Below are 17653 nucleotides of genomic sequence, written 5' to 3'. Positions count from 1 at the left end.
GCTACACTGAGCCTGAACTCTTTAGTCCCTGTCTAGTTGAGGCCACAGATTAGAATCTGATGGCCACGACTGCCACTCCTAGAAAGGGAAATGGTGGAGTAGACGGGAACTCCTTGGGAAACAGAGGTCTTGGATCAGAAGCGGGCACTACTTGGGTGGGATAGGGCTCTTTGGGAGACAAGGGTCCTTGAATGTGGCAAACGGGCTCTTGGAGGATGAAGTCTTCCTCATCATTGGCACTGAGAGCAGGGTCAGGTCCTTCCACAGGGCTGGATGTGTGATGAGAGGGGCCAGAGCCGAAGTGAGAGGCCATCAGCTTGGGAGAAGGGGTGGAGCAAGCTTGTGGGGTAACCCATGAGGATGTGGGCTCCACCTCAGTGCTGCTCAGTCTCTGGGCTCTGCCTCAGCTTCCTGCCTGCTCCCTGTACCTCAGTTTCCCCCCTCTGTAAAGCAAGGGTCATCCTTTAAGATGCCTTGAGCTGTGTCAGAACCAAACAAGATGACTGAAACCAGGGGCTCCTCCACCGAGACAGCCTCCAGCCCCCCTCCCCCTTGAAGAGCGTTTGTCCACCCCTGGGAGGGTCTGGAAACCACGGGTCACTTTTTTTTTTTTCAGCTGTGTTCACACTGCATGAGCTCTGAAAATGTGCCCCCAAAGCTAAGCTCACACAGGGAGGATGCCAAGAATATCGGCAGAATTCAGACCACGCTGGGGCTCGCTTGCAAGCTCCCCACTCAGAACCTGTCAATCTCTAACCCCCTAACAAACTCTCCAGGTGCCCCGACCCCAGGAGAATGACAGGTGCCAGCCTTACTGCCCCAAGGATCTCACAGGTTGGACTCCAGGACGCCGCATGGACTATAATAGGCACACCTCCTCGCATCCTTAAAGTTGCACTCTCCACTGCCCCAGCCTCTCGCTAGGGAAGAAGAGAGGGCCTGATTACAGGGGACCTCGCCATTCCCGATACCTGTCAGAGGGGACCCACCCCCACTCTGCCTCATGGGCTTGGGTGCTTATTAGAGCCTCCGGTATGCCTGCCTGACGAAGTCGGGCATTTGGGCCCGAACTCCTTCCAGAACACTGGCCCATGCTGTCATCCCTGTCTGTACACGCACCAAGAACGCTTCTAACCATCTTCTTCCCGCAAGGGACATGGTCAGCGCATCAGTGGCCTGAGGACTCTCTCAAACCTTTCAAACAGGAGCCCCAACTCCACGAGACCCCCACAGATCACCTTGAACCACCACTTCTTGTCCTCCCCATCCCAGCTTGGCTTCTGCGGTCTGCACATATGCTGGGCTGCTGTCAGTTATGAGTCTACTGGGGTCTTCTTGCTCTGGGATGGAGGCGGCGGACCCTCCCACCCTGCCTCCATCCCTACTAGTGACCATGACACCACCAGAAGCCCAGTATGGGATCAAGCTTCTGCTAACCTCTGTCTTCCATGAACTCACCATGTCCTTGATGAGTGCAGGCACTCAGGGCTTCAGAGTTACATGTTTGAGGAATTGTTTTGCTTTGTTTTTTGGGTTGTTTTTTTTTTTGTGTGTGTGTGTGTGTATGGGGGGGTCACACATGGGAAAGTCATTGGGGGAGTTCACATCCCCAAGCATCCTTAGAGAACCAGGCTTCCAGGTAGAGGTACTAAGGAAGGCTGTGGCCCAAGGCTTGGGGTGTGTGTGTGTGCAAGGATATGGGTGCAGGGAGGGGACAGTTCAGAGGTGACTTTGGCCTTTCTCCTCTCCAGCTGCGGCCTGGAGGTTGCCTACGTATGACACCGTAACTCCAGCGAGGCGTTCACAACACGGTGTTGTTTTCCTTTAGTGAGCAATTAGCTGGAGCTTACGTTCTGTGACGCCGGTGGGGTGGCATGCCCGTTGGTCCTGCAGAGTTGGTGCCTGGGACTGAGAGGGAAGAGGATTGGAGAAGCCGGGTCACCAGGGGGCGCCATCGGACAGGCTAAAGCCCTAGTCCTGGTGTCTGCACTAAGACGCCTGCGGGAGCAGCAGCCTTATGCGGGGAAGACAGAGCAGGAATTGATGATGGGAGGTCGGCCCGCTGCAGAAGCAGGCGCTGCAGAGGTGACGGGAGACTGATGATCACGAGCCCGCACAGCTAACTGGGCGCCCTTCCCCCAACACCCTGGACCTACCACCCACCTCCATACGTCTCCTGCCCTCATGTCTTCAGTAGCTCGACTGATATTTACCCAAAGACTAATCTTTATGGAAACCCTTCGTGGCTAAAATAAGAAGTATCAAGAGTTATTGTCTCTCCCGCTACAGGCAGGGCCGGCCCATGGGGGCATGGACTTGGTCCATGGGCGTCCCTTGTCTCAGGTACTGAGTGGCACCTTAAAACAGTTCAGTGACCATGCTCGTTATACACGGAAAACTCAGGGGCAATGTGACCCCAACTTGTAACACAGTCTACCCCTGACCTGAGACGAGGTCCATGTGCCCTCGCTCTGCAGTGACTAGCTACCAGAAGGTCAGGAGTTCACTGTCATTTTCGACCTTACCTGTGATTGGCCTTGGGTTGGAGGAGGGTCCCTGCGGTGGGTCTCCGTCGGCTGCTGTCACTCTGGCCCTGCCCATGGAGGGGGGATCATGAAGCTGTCCCAGGCCTGGGCTGTCTTCCCTTAGTCCCCAGAGAGCTCTACCAGTGGCTGAGTCAGATAGGTCCTGTCCTGAGACCACTGGCGGTTCTAACAAAGCCAAGCCTGTGTCAGTGCCTGGCTGGGAAGGTGCGGCCCGAGGAGGATGGAATTCTCGGGGTCTGAGTCACAAGGGCTCCTAGTGACCACCAGGCAGTGGGAGTTGGGACCCCAGAAGCTAAGCTGTCAATCCTCCCTGAATCCCAGCATCACTTGGATCTGAGGAGCCAGTGGCTGTGCTGGATGGAAACCCTAGGTGTTCTCAACAGCCTCTGGCCACCAGAAGCAGCAGCAAGAAAGACCCTGCCGATGGGTGGTTCCGTATCTTTACCAGCCATGGACATGCGGACAGAATGCAGAAACCTCTTGTTCCTCAAGCCCCAGGCCTGTCTTATCCTCCCAGTAAAACTGGCTGCTGCCAGCTGCTGCCCAAGTATAGGTGAGCTCCCGCCCTGACGCTGAGCCTTCAGCACATGGTGGTCACCCTTTTCTCTCCCTGCCAGAACCTCTCTTCTCTGATGGGGCAAATGATGCTAAGAAGCCATATGGCTCAGAATCCACAGATAGATGGACACATAGGCAGGGAGTGAGACCCAGGTCTCAGGCATGCAGGAATGCCCAGAACCAAGGTTCAACATATTCCTTGAGCCCTTCATAATATGATTTCCAAATATGATGTCCACCTCTGGACCTGGCAGATGCTGTGACCCTTGACAAAGACACACAGAAGGAACAATATCATCGAGACTTTAGCTAAGGTTGTATCCAGAGGCCTGGCCTTGGCCAACACGAAACTGCCATCCAGACATGGTGACAAAGGATGGACAGGTAGACAGACTCACACTGATGCCTGCTCTGTGGCAAGAGTCCAGGAGCCATGGCCAAGGCCTCTTCTTCAACCCTGGCGAAGATGCCAGCAGCTGTCTGTTCTGAAGTGTGTCTCTAGAGTACCTTTCTGGTGGCAGCTGGAGGATGGGACTGGTTCAAAACCACATAGTGGGCCCAAGGGGTTGCCTCGCTTTACCATGTAGACCCCCTCAGAGGACCATCTGGGCCTGTTTGTGTCCCATGAGTAATGATATGGGAAAGGCTTGCCCTCGCAGGCAGGGGTCTGGGTGGAAACTGATGGGTGGTCCTTCCTCCCTTCTCTACCTGGGCAAGGGCCTCCCCGGAAAGTAAATTCCTCAAGACTCTCGCCCCAAGAGGTCGAAGTTTCAGTTATCTATGTAAGGGAATGTATGTACGAGGTATGTAAATGCAAATGTACTATGTACTAAGGGAATGCGTATGAGGTATATAAATGTAAATGCGAATGTGTGCACTGTGCATTATACATGTGGCTGTACAAGGGTGGGCATGTGTGTGTGGTATGTGTATGAGGAGCTGAGGAGCATAGCCCTGCACACTCATGTGTGTATGGGTGTGTGCATGTGTGTCCTATGTACATTGGAACATACCTATGTGAATGTCAAGCATGTCTATCTCTCATTCAACTGGCTAAGCAAGGTAGAAAGTGTGCATGCATTATCAGCCTTCTGCTCTCGCCTGGCTGTCCTGGTTCCCCTTCTGGACCCTGTGAATCAGCTCTGAGCATTCTCCCCAAGGATCTCAGGCCCCCTGTCTTCAGGTCAAGATGCCTAGATATTCCCGAGGTCCTGGCATCCTGGCATCTATCACTTGGGACCACGACTGTGGTGACCTCCAAGAAAGAAGCTGGCTCTAGCATCAGGCTGGGAAGACAGCTGGACGGACTGGGACTGTGATAGCCCCTGACCCAACTTGCCTGGGCTTAGGGTTTGTTCCTGAAGGCCTCCTCAAGCATTAAACAGCATCTCTGCAGCCCTGTTATCCTTGCACATTTAACTTGTATGTCTGGTGATAACAAAGCTGGGGACATTGAGTTCCTACACCTAGTGGGTGGCAGTGCATGGCCATGATCAGACCTAAAGATAGGAGTTCCCATGGTGTGGATTATATGGTAACACTGGGGCTCTTGTTCCTCAATTTTGCCAGGGCCTGTGCCCAGCAACAAGCACAGAGGTGACTCAGGCTGCTGGGCATCCCTGACCTTACCCTGCAGGGACCTTGGCACCCACAATGCCTTCCCCTGAGCACCATGTTACATCATGGATTTGGGCCCATAGCTACTTCTAGATGTTTCCAAGATCTTCACGGTAGGACTATCAGCATCACCCACCATTACTGACAGGTGTCTAAGGAGGACATAGCCACCTTCCTGCCTCTGTCCACATCCCATGGAGGAAGAACATGATCTACAAACATCATATCATCATATCTCTGGAGGCCAGGGTACACCCCTGGGTGGTCCATGCCCCCCCCTGAGCATTCTTAGGCTACAGCGGATTAGGGGTCTCTACATAACGGCATCACTGTCCTTTCTCCCAGCAATGGCTGGCCTTGCAAGATGGAAATGGAACCCCCAGGATCTGGTCAGAGGGGCTCTGGAGTGAGCGCACCACCCCTGTGCCCCTAGCCATTCAGAGTCCCACCCTTCCCTGCCCTCCAGGTTTTGAATACCTTCTCCAAAGCACTGGTAGCTTCCTTCACCTTCTTCTTTGTGGAATATGGGATGCAGCATACCCAGCTGGTCCTTGTCCTGGACGCCAAGAACATGGGAATAGAAATGTCCTCCCTGCCCTGTAACACGCCAGCCCCATGGACGGCAGCCCCCACACCACACTCTCAAACCTCACTGCTCTCACTCCACAAAGACCCAGGGAGGCAGGGCTTTCCCCAAGCCAGCTCATCTCTTTTCCAAACCAGTCTTCCAAAGCTAGCTGCTTATTTTTGTCCTTCTGGTACCCAAGTCTCTTATTCCCTGGCTAGAGGGACTCTTTAAATACAAGAGACCAACTGAACCTAGTCATAACCTCCAGGCAGCAAAGCCTGGAGGTGGAGAAAGGTAACCTCCATTTATTTTCCTCCCATAGGAGGTAGTGCTTCCCACTCTACTGTGAGGCCATCACCCAGCTCATGACCAAAGCTGCCCAACTGGGCAGCAATGGGGCTGTTGGCTGATGGTTGGCCTACCTCACTGAGGGGTCCTGGGCATAAAATTGGAAATCAACAAGGTGAGAGGCACAGATGGGTGTTCTGGCACCTGTCCCAATCAGGTTATATGTAGGACCCTCATCCCCTACCAAGTAAGTGCCAGCTCTCAGGGCTACTCTGGCACTTGCTTTACCTAGGGTAGTGGGTCTTAGGGATTAGAACCCAGACGCAGACAACAGATTTAACTGTCCATCTCTCAAGATAAAGTGTAAAGCCAACCAGCCTTGGCTAAATTCATCCAAGAACCAGTGAGAAAAGGAATCACTTGGAGAAGACTTGCATCTATCAGGTCTGGACCAGGGAGTGTGACAAGAGTGTCTTGATATCTTGGTAAAGCTTGATATGGTCACCTGTCACAGCCTGGTCATGTGGAGGTCAGTCAGAGAAACTTCGCAGTGTGGATGAACAAAACATCACTGAATCCCTTCCCCCAAGACAGAAGCTTGAAGCAAATTTGGCAATCACCGTAACAATAATTCCCAACTGCCCACCGAATAGAGGGCTAAGGGGCACCCACCCCCCTGCACAAACCCAGCTTATGTCTGAGTATGACGTCAAGGATCATGCAGCCTAGCAGTGTCCTGGGTCTATAAGGTAGGGTTAGGGGTGATTCTTAAACTCCCCCTTTTCTCTGCTGTTCCACATGGTCCACATTCCGTTCCTTGAAGACCACATGCTAGTTTTACAAATCCAAGAGAAAAATTTTATCTTAAAAACCTAAGTAAATCAACCAAAATACTAACAAAGACACTAATTCTGAGGGGGTGGGCATTTAAGTAACTGCTATTGTGTTCTTTGTATTTCTCTGTATTGTCAGAAATGAAGTAAAATAGATCCGTGGGCCAGAGACAAGTATCTGCCTGGATCCCAACATCCTTTGTGGCTGATGCCTCTGAACTTCAGGAAATCTCAACATTTTGCTGGTCCCCTCAGGGGCATGAGTCCTAGTACCAGTATGCAAAACCCCGTTGGCCTAAGCCCAGCTCTGAGAGGCTCTCTCCCTGATGGCATCCATGTGTGCAGGGTCTTCCCAACGGGGGACGCTGACACCTTCTGCTTCTCGTCACTTTGCTGGCTGATGGGATGAGGAGACGTGGTTGGTTTGGTGGCGGAGTGAGATGTGGCTCCTGGTAAATTTGCTCCCAAGCTCTGAGAAAGTTTACCATATTGTTGCTTGTTTCTTGGCCCCACTGGCCCCCATAATCACTTGGCTTATGCATGGCTCAGGGGGATGGAGGAAAGGCAGGAAGGCACAGCGCTGCCACCATAGGAGTCTGTGGTGGGAATGTCACTCTGATAAGCACCCCCATCCAAGTTATCCCCTGAGCAATACTCACTCATCCTCTGACAAGTCCCCTGTGTCCATTGGAAGCCTCTTCTCTTCTCTCACGGCACAGGTGACCACCTGTGGGAGGGGGTACAACAACCTATGGGATCCACGCAAGGTCAGATAGGGACAGAGAAAGCCAGTCCACTGTGGCCCTGAATGTCCTCCTTCCAGACAGTACTCTGTCGAGTGGGAATGTCCAACAAGGGACTCTGGGTCCTTGTGTGAGCCTCCATGGCTCCCTGTGTGAGTCTCCATGGCTCCTGGGCTATAGATGGAGAGAACTGGCCTCTCGGTCTGCTTCTGCTATTGGCTGACCTTTCTAGAGTCCTTAGAACTCAGGGCCCCATGAGTAGCCTCATAGAGACTTAGTGACCAGTCTTTTTTACCATATGTATAGTGTGATTCAGAAGCTGAAGGTGTAACAGGTGTAATCTGGAAAGGAACCAACCCTCAGGTACCCCTTAATCTTGCTAACCGAGAACTTCAGGAACCATCCAAAAAGACATCTGCTCATTACAGCAGAGAATTGGAGGAAGACTCCAAATAATTCTGTTGATGAGCGACTGATAAAAATCTCATCATTTTATGGATAATGATGTTGGTGATGTAATGATGATGCTGATGGTGATAATGACAATGATGGTGATTATGTGGTGGTGATATTGATGATGATGGCAGTGATATTGGTGATGGTGGTGATGGTGGTGATATGACAATGATGGTGATGGTGACAATGATATCGAGGATGGAGACAGTGGTAACAATGACAGCAATGGTTGTTACGGCAGGGATAATGTTGACGGTAATGATGGCGGTGTGACCAGGGGTGAGGATGGTGGTGGGTACTGTTGGAGATGGTGATGACAGCAGTGTTGGCATAATGGTGACACTTAATTCCAAGGTCACTGTTGTGAGAGTGTCAGGAAACCACCTGGAGATGTGGGTATATGGTTCCATGATGGACAACTCAAGCACAAGAGGTTCATGAGTGTTTTGAGCTGTTGCTGAGAAAGCCATCGGTCTCCCATCCTCTCAGCCTCCTCCTGAGACTCCCTCAGCAGCTCTGGGTACCCAAGGATCCAGGTTTGTGCTAAAGCAGAGGGAGAGGAGACGCAGGTGTTTTCCTTCTACACCCACAGTCAGTCCTCAGCACTAGCACCGTGGAGAGTCCCTGGAACTTCTGGCCTTGGGTCTCTGCCTCACCCTTCATGCGTCTGTTATACCCGCCCCCCACAGTGTGGGTGCTCTCCCAGGGGGTAGCCTGGACCTCTGGTCTGGAGGGTTTGCTGTACCTCCTCTTCAATATGGTCTCCCAGGTCGATCTCCACAAACACAGATGGTTTCTATAGATGGAAGCAATAATTTATGAGTGAGCTTGGAAGGACCCGCAAGGTTCTGACTTGTAGACACCTAGGTCTGGGTGGTCCCACCAGATTCTGGTGATGACAGAGGGCCCCTCTGAAGCTTGGAGGCCCCCCATGGTAGACCAGACATCGGTGTCCAGAAGGCTAGCTCTGGGTACGAGAGGAGTGTGGCCTTCTGACCCATTCCTACTCAGGGGAAACAAGCTCTTCACATTCCACCAGTTCCTTCCTCCTCACCTCGAGTGCTAGGACCTTCTGGTGACAAGGCACTGTGAAGACTTGGGGATCCCTCCCCAGCCCTGACCTACTGGGAGCATGTGGCTCACATCCGTACATTTGCCTAGAGCCAAGCTTCATGGAAATAAGATCTACTCTATAAAGTGGGATGATCTGGCAGCTCAGAGTATGCCACCTCGGTCTCTGACTCTTTGGCTGGCCCAGAGTCTTGCCAAGGACTTCTGCTGTGAAGTGCGGTGAAATATGTGTCCCTTTGTGACTGTTCCCTAGAACGTGGTCTGGGAAGGAAGATAGAGCTACCTTCCTCCATGAAGGGCACCGTGGAATTCCTAATTCAGTCTGAGGCTTGCACCGATGCCCCTCAGTGACCAAGGTCAGGTGTGCCTGGCTCTGGGGAGGAGGGTGGTATTATTCTGGGTCAAATTCAATTGGAAGGGGAAATCATCTCAAGACCCACACCTTAACTGACTTCCTTGTTTGGCAAGCTAGGGCCCAATGCTGCAGGGTCAGGAAACGAGGTCCAGAGCTTGGTCCCTGAACCCCTTTCTAGCCTGGATGGACAGCACAGCACCTGTCAGATGGCTTTAAAGGCTACAAGTCTACAGTGCACGCATAGCCCACTGGGAGTTGCACACAGACAGACTTGCACATCTTAACTCCTGTGACTCAAGGGAGAAATGCTTGCCTGTTTTTCTAGAAGGTTATTCAGCTTCATGGACTCTGGCTCTTGTCCCTACAAGTCAAAGAAGATACCAGTAGGTCAGTACAGGGGACGCCCCGCAGGTGGCTGGGGTGAGCAGGGGTGCACAGAGCTGCCGGAGGCCTGACCTCGGCCACTGAGGCACATCTCCCTTTGTGGGTATCATCTTGTTTTGTGGCGCTGGCCTCTGAGCCGCTCTTCTCTGGCTCCGTTTTCCCACACTTTGGGTCCAGTTTTCCGGGCTCATCCTGGGTCTTTTTCTTTCTGTCTTCCTCTAGGCTCACCTGACTGGAGATAAGTGGGGTCGGGGAGGCGTCGAAAAAGCGGTTTGGAATAAGTGTCACGACGGGAATCAGTTGCTGACTCTCTGGCTCCTCCCCTAACGCTGGGAGTGGGGTAAAGCCTGTGGACCCTTTTAGGGGCAAAAAGTCTCTCCTCTGTCCCCTAATAACTCATCTTGTCTGGAGACACCAGCCTGACCCCCTCCAGGTAGAGACCTTAGGGCTGCGGGGATCAGCGGACTGATCTGTGTCTGTCACTCATGCCTACTTTCGTGGCTCCCCTACTCCCTGTACTTTGTTGAGTGTGACTAAGGGGACACAGGCACATCCTCACTGTTGCCAGAGGTAAGACTCAGACAGCTGCTGGCTTCAGACGAGTTTTGGGTTGCATCACCCCAAGGCCTTCCGAGCTCCAGCCTGTCCTTTTCCCGAGGCTAGACAGCAGCTACAGCCTTATGTGACATGTGGGTACCTAATTCTACCATCCAATGGCACCTTCAGTGGCATCCTAGGCACCAACATCCCCCACCCCACCTCAATGCTTTCTGGTCTAGCTCCTTCTACTGGTGTGGGCTCATGGGAAATGATGTATAAACAGACAGCCTGGCCTGTGCCTGGCCCATGGTGAACAGACTGGCATCTGAGAGGAGTCTTTGGGTTCAATGACCTTTAAGGCCCATGGAAGGCAGTGCAGAGGGCTGGCTCTGTGTTAGGTGGCCAGACAGCCTGTTGTATCTGAGCAATAGTGAGGAGGCTGGTTATGTACCCTCCCTGCTCAGCAAGGACACCTCAATGGGCCCAGTTGACATGAGACAAGGTGGAGCTTCCTTTCTGGGAGAGGCACGTGGAGGTATTTGTTGAGATACTTTCACCAAGCCTGCCTGAGGCCAGACTAGGACCAGCCAGAAGGGCCACCCAGGAAGTGAGCAGGACTGCCTGCAGTTCCGGGACACACTATGGTGGGTTCCGTTTTCACGATGAATCCTTCAGATAAAGAGGATCCTCAACCATCCCAAGCAATCCCCGCTAAAAGGACTCTTCCCAAGTCCTGACCCCGAGGGAGGGCTCTATCCCTGCTCCCCACGACCCCAGTCCTCACATTTCAGAAGAACGTGTCTTCCACTTACCAGATGATGTCATCAGTGTCGTTTCTTGGATCCTCAGAGTCTGAGCAGCAAGGGTGGTCGGTTAGTAAACGAGCATTCCTAGGTAGGATGGCTCCTGCACCTAGACCTCCCCAGTTTGCCACCTCACAGGTTCACTGTCCTGCCTGGCACTCCTCTCAGGGCACGTTCAAGGTCAGCCCGAGGGTGAACAGCCATGGCTCAAAAAAATTCCTTTCCTCATTTACTTCTTTGGCCATGCTCCAAACACTCGTCCATCTTTCCCCCTAGTCCAGCACCTTCCATGCCTAGGCTAGAGTTTTCAGCCTGCTTCATGCACAGTTGCAAAAGCCCACCCCCTTGCTCTATTATTCTCCCTCTGTGGCCCAGGCTGGGCGTCCAGGGCCCCCTGGAACACACTCATGGGTCCCCAGATCTTCCTCATCCCAGCATGGATTACTGGAATGGCAGGACAGGAGACCAGGAAAAGGGACCCTCACAAGATGGCCACTTGCTAGAGATGGGGTGGCTTGTTCAGGAACATCCTGGCCACTGATGCCTCTTAGCTCTGAGGGCCATCACTGGGGTGATCTGAATTATCCTCTATCCCATGGGGCAGGAGGTACCTTGAATGTGCTCAAGGCTGAGGGGACCCTAACCAGTGGACATGAGACATGAATTCCACAGCTTCAGGGAAATAACTTCAGAGAATCGTGCAAGTGATCCTGGGAGGTACTAGTTGGCCTGTGAGCTTTGCCCCGACATGGCATACTCCTTCTGCGTGTAACTTCCTGCCCTCCCCTTCCAGGCATCTGGCAGCCCAGCGCAGCATCTCACGGGAAGAGTCATGTGCAGATGACTTCACTGAGGCCTCATTCTGGACTCTCCCCCAGGGTTGTCATGGAGGCCAGACCTCAGCATGGGTGGCTGGTATTGTCTGATCCCCATGGTGGCTCTGGGATTCAGAGGGGAATCCAAAATGCTAAAGACGAGTTGTGGGAAAAGCCAAGCCCAGAGACTGGGCTGGAGGCTGCCCTGCTCTGGACGGTTCCCGAACAACAGGCTAGCCCTTTCCGTGGGGTCAGCTCCTAGACTGGTTGATGCCCGCGCAGGACACGTCCTCTCTTTCCATCCCCTCCATCCCCCCCTACCCCCCCCACCCCCGCAGTGCTGTCCTTCATAGAGACGCTAGATGCTTTCAAGCTGCCTCCTTCCCAGAAGGGAGTCTGTCTCCTCCTGTGCTCAGCACGCCTGGCCTTGGCCTGTGCCGTGTGTGTCCTTTCTCAGGAGGAGACCTCATGCTTTTCCCGCTGCTGCCTACAGTGCTGGACCCAGACTTGTGGGCATCAGTGGATGAAAGCTGCCTGCCCAACAGAGAAGCACAAAGCAGAGGCCTTTTTGCTGTGTGTGTGTGTGTGGTACGTGTGTGCGTGGGTGCGTGCGTGTTTTACATAGCTTTGTAAACAATTCAGACCTTGGCAGTTCTAGGCAGGTTTCAGTGCCATCCCAGCCAAAGGGTCAGAATGCTGTGAGAGGAGAGTAGCCTCCATGGAAGGCCTCCTGGTGGTTTAAATATTTCCAGAAGGATTTAAAGATGGTCTGGAAGGGCTGGAGAAATGCTGTTAAAAGCACTGGCTGCTCTTCTAGAGGCCCAGGGTTCGATTCCCTGCACTCACATGGGGGCTCATAATTCTAATTCCAATTCCAGGGGATCCAAAAACCTCTCCTGATCTTCATAGCACTACATGTATGTAGTAACACGGGCATACACGCTAGCCTAACACCCATACACATAAAGATCTCTGCCAGTCCCACCTGAGTATACCTGTCTACATGCACCTGTGTTTTAGAAGATGCTAACTATAAGGAGAATCTTCTAGCCCTGATCCTTCCTGTGAAATGTACTTGGCAAAGAACAGTCAAGAGAAAGGTAGGATTTCCATAGCCTGGTGCTACTTCTTACAGGAATGTGCCTTGCATGAGGCACAAACTGTCCATGTTCAGATGTTCACAAACCCTACTTTCTTGAGGTTGGGTCAGGTCTGGCCTGCCCTCCCAGCCCACCAGGAGAGAGCCACCCCCACACCTAGCTCCTTACGTAGTAGTTTCCTGATGCAGACTGGTGGATCCCCCTTCTGGTGCAAGCCACCCACACTCCTGCTCCTCTGGAGATCAGCCCCCTCACTGGCCACCTTGAGGTATCCAGGGGTTATTCCTGAAGGCAGGGCTCCAGGACCAGGCCGGTGCCTCCTGTGAATGGGGGGATCCTTTTCCATCCTGACCCAGAGGGGCGGAGGGAGCCACCAGGGCAGCCTCATACCAAAGGCATCTCTGCCAACCTCTCTCTCCCTCTCTCTCCTCCAGCAAAGTGGTCCAGAGCATGCTCAGTCTCCGTTGCTAAGGTACCGCTGTGACATCACAAGGCAGAGCTGAATGTGGAGGGCCAACCCCGGAGGTCTCTGTAGGCTTGAGGTTTTTTCAGTGGTTTCATGTCTGCTGCTTTCCTGTACTTCTGGATTCTTCAACAGCCCGGGGCCTTCCTGAAGACAATGCCTCACAAATGTGTGTTCCTGATGCCTGAGCTTTCTCCCACTTGAGAATCTTCCTTTTTCTTCAGAGATGAGGATGGCAGGAGGCAAAGTCAGGAAAATGAACGAAGGGCCCTGGGTCAGTGTGACTGGATTTACATCCAGGCCAATGGGTCAGAATTCACCCAGAGAGGAGGGCTTGGTGGAAGACATTTAAATGACCTCGACGCAAGAATCTGTCTATATAGGACCACAGCCTGGATGGGTTCAATTGGAAAAATGTCTCCCAGTTGAAGGCTGGAGGATGAGATCCAGGAGGGGCAGGGCTGGCTCCCCTGAAGCCCCTCTCAGGGTCATCTTCAAGGGGCTGTCTCCAGTCTGTGTCGGAAGGCACGCTGGGTTGGGGCTCCCCCTAGTGTCAACATCACGCATAACTATCCCCTCAAAGTGGATAAAAGTTTATTCTGGAGCTAAATACAAGTCATCACTGCCTAGGAGCACATTCAAATGACCCCAAACTCCATGCCCCAACATGGTGACAGTTGAAAAAGTTTCTTTTAAATTTACTAATTATTGCTGAGCGGCGGTGGCGCTCGCCTTTAATCCCAGTGCTTGGGAGGCAGAGCCAGGCAGATCTCTGTGAATTCAAGGCCAGCCTGGTCTGCAGAGGGAGATCCAGGACAGGCACCAAAACAACACAGAGAAACCCTGTCTCGAAAATTTTTTTTTTAAAATTACTAATTATAGGCGTGTGTGTATGTGTGTGTGTGTGTGTGTGTGTGTGTGTGTGTGTGTGTGTGTGTGTGTATGGTGTATGTGCACATGAGTGCAGGTGTTGGTATGGTCCAGAAAAGGGTATTAGGTCTCCCGGAGCTGGAGTCACAGGCAGTTGTGAGCTAATCAATCTGAGTTCTAGGAACTGAACTTGAAGAGCAAGATGTGCCCTTTGTGCTGTCTTCAGCCTCTGGAAGTTTTTATCTTAGCAGGACAAGGAAAGCCATAAACAAAGGTACTTTTCAAATACATTGGTGGAAATATTAAATAGATGGCCACAAAAAAAGCAGGGGTTCTACAGCTCTAGGCCTCAGCTGCTATCTGGTGGCATCCGTCACCTTTTGGTTCGGGAAATCAGAGTTTCATGAATGCATTGCAAAGAGTTGTTGTACCTGTTAGTCACAGGCTGTTAGGTCAGACATAGAGGTAGGCAAGGAATGGCCATGAAGGTGGCTAGAGATAGCCCAAGATAAACTGTAATTAGGCTTTGGACCTGTAACATTGCAACTCCTCCACAGTCATTGAGGTTCTCATCAGTTAACCAGCTTCACTGGAAGGTGTCAATCTTTCTAGGAACTTTGATTCATATTAGTGACCTTATTTCATAACTTTCCAAGGTCCCCTTTCTCAAACACAGCCATGTCTGAGGTTTCTGGTGTTAGATCATCAACTTCTGATGCTGGGCGCACAGCTCGACCTAACACAGCCTAACAGAAGTTCCCTGGCTTCCTGCTCAAGTCCACAGCCACCGATAGCCACGATGCTGGCAGGAAGGGCACCCTGCCTCTCCAGGGCTTTTGATCGGGCCTGAGAATCAAATTGACTCAAGGCATATTCAGCAGGAAGACAGTTATATGAATTTATTTCTCTGGCACGGGCCCTGTGCTGGCTAGTTTCTGTCAACTTGACACACACCCATCAGCATCAAACCATACATTTTCCTTTGTTGTTTGTCCCCAAGATGTCATGTTAATATTACCACAACAGAAAACACAGTTTAGCTTTTCAAAGTCCAGGAGTCTTTTAACAATTGCAATAACTTAAAAATTTAAAGAACCTGGAAACAACCTAGATGCCCGTCAACGGAAGAATGGGTGAAGAAAATGTGGTACATATACACAATGGAGTACTACTCAGCAGAGAAAAACAATGAAAGCATGAAAATTGCAGGCAAATGGATGGAACTAGAAAAAAATCGTCCTGAGTGAGGTAACCCAACCCCGGAAAGACAATCATGGTATGTACTCACTCATAAGTGGATTCTAGATATAAAATAAAGAACAATCAGACTACAACCCACAGAACCATGAAGGCTATATATATAGCATGGAGGTCCCTAGGATGACTGTAGCTTATAATAAATTTTGGTTTTACTAAAGTTTCTCTTTAAAAACCCAACATCTCTTTAAAAATTCGAAGTCACTCAACTGTGGGCTCATGGAAAGTTAATACCTTACGTTTTCTTATTCCACAAGGGAAGAACCAGGGAAGTTACAATTAAAGCTAAGCAAAACCAAAATTAAATAGCTTAGTGTCTGATGTCTAGGACTCACATATGACCTTCTGGGCTCCAAAGGGTCGAGAGTCCCTCTCTTCCACACAGTACGCCACTCAGCAGCTTTCTTCCATGGGTCATGGCTCTATCCTGCTTGAGTTTCTACCCTGCCTTCCCAATGATTGGTTCTGGCCTGCCTTCCCAGTGACTGGCTGTGACCAGGATGTATAAGCTCAATCCCTTTCCTCTCCAAGGTACCCTTGGTTGTGGTGTTTATCATAATCATAGGAACCAAACTAAGACGAAGCTTCATAAATAATGAAGCCAAGAAGTAGCAAAATAAATGTTTTCCTGCTAGCTGAATGAGGAAGAATGGTGAAGGGCATTGTGTGGGGTTGGGTCAGTGAGGTCTGCACGGAGAGTCCCTCACTCACTCTACCCTCAGGGGGACAGAGCTACCCTCTTCTTGCTTCAGGGGAGATGTTCACTGAGGTTTCTATCTGCAGTCACTGGCTCCACAAGTGACCTCCAAATCATTACTTGGGAGCATACAGCTCCCGACAGCCAGGTCACCCTGTGCAGGCAGGTGTCTACACACACACACACACACACACACACACACACACACACACACACCTCTCACAACCAGCATCTCACATACAGGAGGCTGCAGGTCACCTGATCCAGTGACCATCGTAGAGACCTAGCATCCACGGGGTTGGTGGCCACCCTCTCCTCCCACTCCAGATGCTCTGATGGTTGGAGCTCAAGATGGAAGCCTAGAGGTAGTTCATGGAGACTGCTTTCTCCAGTGACTAACAGACCTTGTGGGAGAAAGGCACACAGACATGACTGAGTTCTCCATCAGAGAGAGCTATGGAGGGGCTTAGAGTCCTGTGTACTCTGGTGTTTCATTTTCTGTACCTCCTCCCCCACTCCCAGGTACTAGTCTATTCCCAGCTTCCTAGTTATCCCTCGGTTGACTCTTAACTGATGTGATCAAGTGTGAACCCTGCTCCCACCCCAACGAGCTGAATCCTAACTAACTAGGCATGCTGGGCTGTGAGCTGGGCCTTAGATAGGCATACCCCAGAATAAACAGAGTCTTAACTAGCCATGACTCAGTGTGAGCTGAGTTCTAATTAGGCATGCTCCAGTTTGAGCTGAGCCCTGACGAGGTATGGCCCAAGCGTGAACTGGGCCCTGGACAAGCACGTTCCAGTATAAGCAGAGCTCTGATTTGGCCGCGAGGCCTCTGCCTTGGCATTATCCAATTCTTTATGGATACTTTGCTTCTAGCTGATCCAGGCTGACAGAGGCCTGTGGCCAGGGCAGCAGACACTCGCCACTCCGTTCCTAGCAAGTGACTGGCAGAGGAGAGGCCGAGGAGCAGGGTCACACCTTCCTTACTCCACTCCACACCCTTCTTCGGCCAGAGGTGGCTGACCGGCGGTGGCGGCCCATGTCAGCCCCACCTTGTCCTGGGAAGCCTTCTTGGCCCCAGAGAAATGTCTCACTCAGTGCTCTCAAAGCCGAACTCCAGACTTTTCTTATAATGGTTCAGGCTCCCAGTGGAATTAAAGGAAGAGAAATGAGTACAAGTCAAATGGAGAACAGAGGGATAAGGGGATTAGGTGATGTAGTGGTGTCCCTCGTCGGGTTAGGGGCCGCCATGCTGTGGCTCTTTCACTCTCTGGGTCTCCAAGAGAGGCAGCAAGGCCTGAGTAGCCATGCGGCCCCCCCCCCCCAAAGCCTCTGTGTGTCTGCTCCACACACTTCTACCACGAGCTCAGTCCGCTGGGTCCCTGCAGACATGGGGGGAATCTATCCCCACCTAGCTTAGTTGTCTTTAGCTACACAGGACCCCCAGTGGTGCCTAATGCTACTCTTTTGAGGACCAACAAGTCAGGCTCTCACAGAGTCATCAGTGGACACCACATGCCAGAGACGTCGTATGCTATCCGAAATGCCACCTGTCATCAGAGACGCCACCTGTCTGGTCTGACGGCGATGCTATCTGCCTTTATCTGGCCACCCTTCCTGTAGGGTACCTCCTGTACACGGTTCCCATCATGTGAAGCCCTCCGGAAATCCAAACCACTCCTCAGA

The 17653-nt window shown here is 51.8% G+C and overlaps 1 protein-coding gene across 2 annotated transcripts; it reads right to left on the bottom strand.

The window, feature by feature from the left end:
• Positions 1-1496: 1496 nt before the first annotated feature.
• C17H13orf46 (chromosome 17 C13orf46 homolog) lies at positions 1497-13132 on the bottom strand. 2 transcript variants are annotated; one of them, XR_001578621.3, is made up of 9 exons: positions 12846-13132; positions 10772-10811; positions 9492-9651; positions 9349-9396; positions 8355-8405; positions 7070-7137; positions 5199-5277; positions 2526-2711; positions 1497-1908 (listed from the first exon to the last, which is right to left on the bottom strand). XR_001578621.3 is itself a non-coding variant. In XM_006981281.4 (9 exons), the coding sequence occupies exons 1-9, from the start codon at positions 13063-13065 to the stop codon at positions 1836-1838; spliced, it is 807 nt and encodes a 268-aa protein (XP_006981343.2). In that variant the 5' UTR covers positions 13066-13131; the 3' UTR covers positions 1497-1835. The 2 variants fall into 2 exon arrangements, 1 of the variants encoding a protein (XP_006981343.2); XM_006981281.4 differs by having other exon boundaries at positions 2526-2593; positions 12846-13131.
• Positions 13133-17653: the final 4521 nt, after the last annotated feature.

The sequence above is a fragment of the Peromyscus maniculatus genome, chromosome 17 (genome assembly GCF_049852395.1).
Source record: "Peromyscus maniculatus bairdii isolate BWxNUB_F1_BW_parent chromosome 17, HU_Pman_BW_mat_3.1, whole genome shotgun sequence".
NCBI classification, from domain to species: Eukaryota; Metazoa; Chordata; class Mammalia; order Rodentia; family Cricetidae; genus Peromyscus; species Peromyscus maniculatus.
The sequence above is the reverse complement of the archived record's forward strand: the minus strand, read 5'-3'. Positions and strand labels throughout refer to the sequence as shown.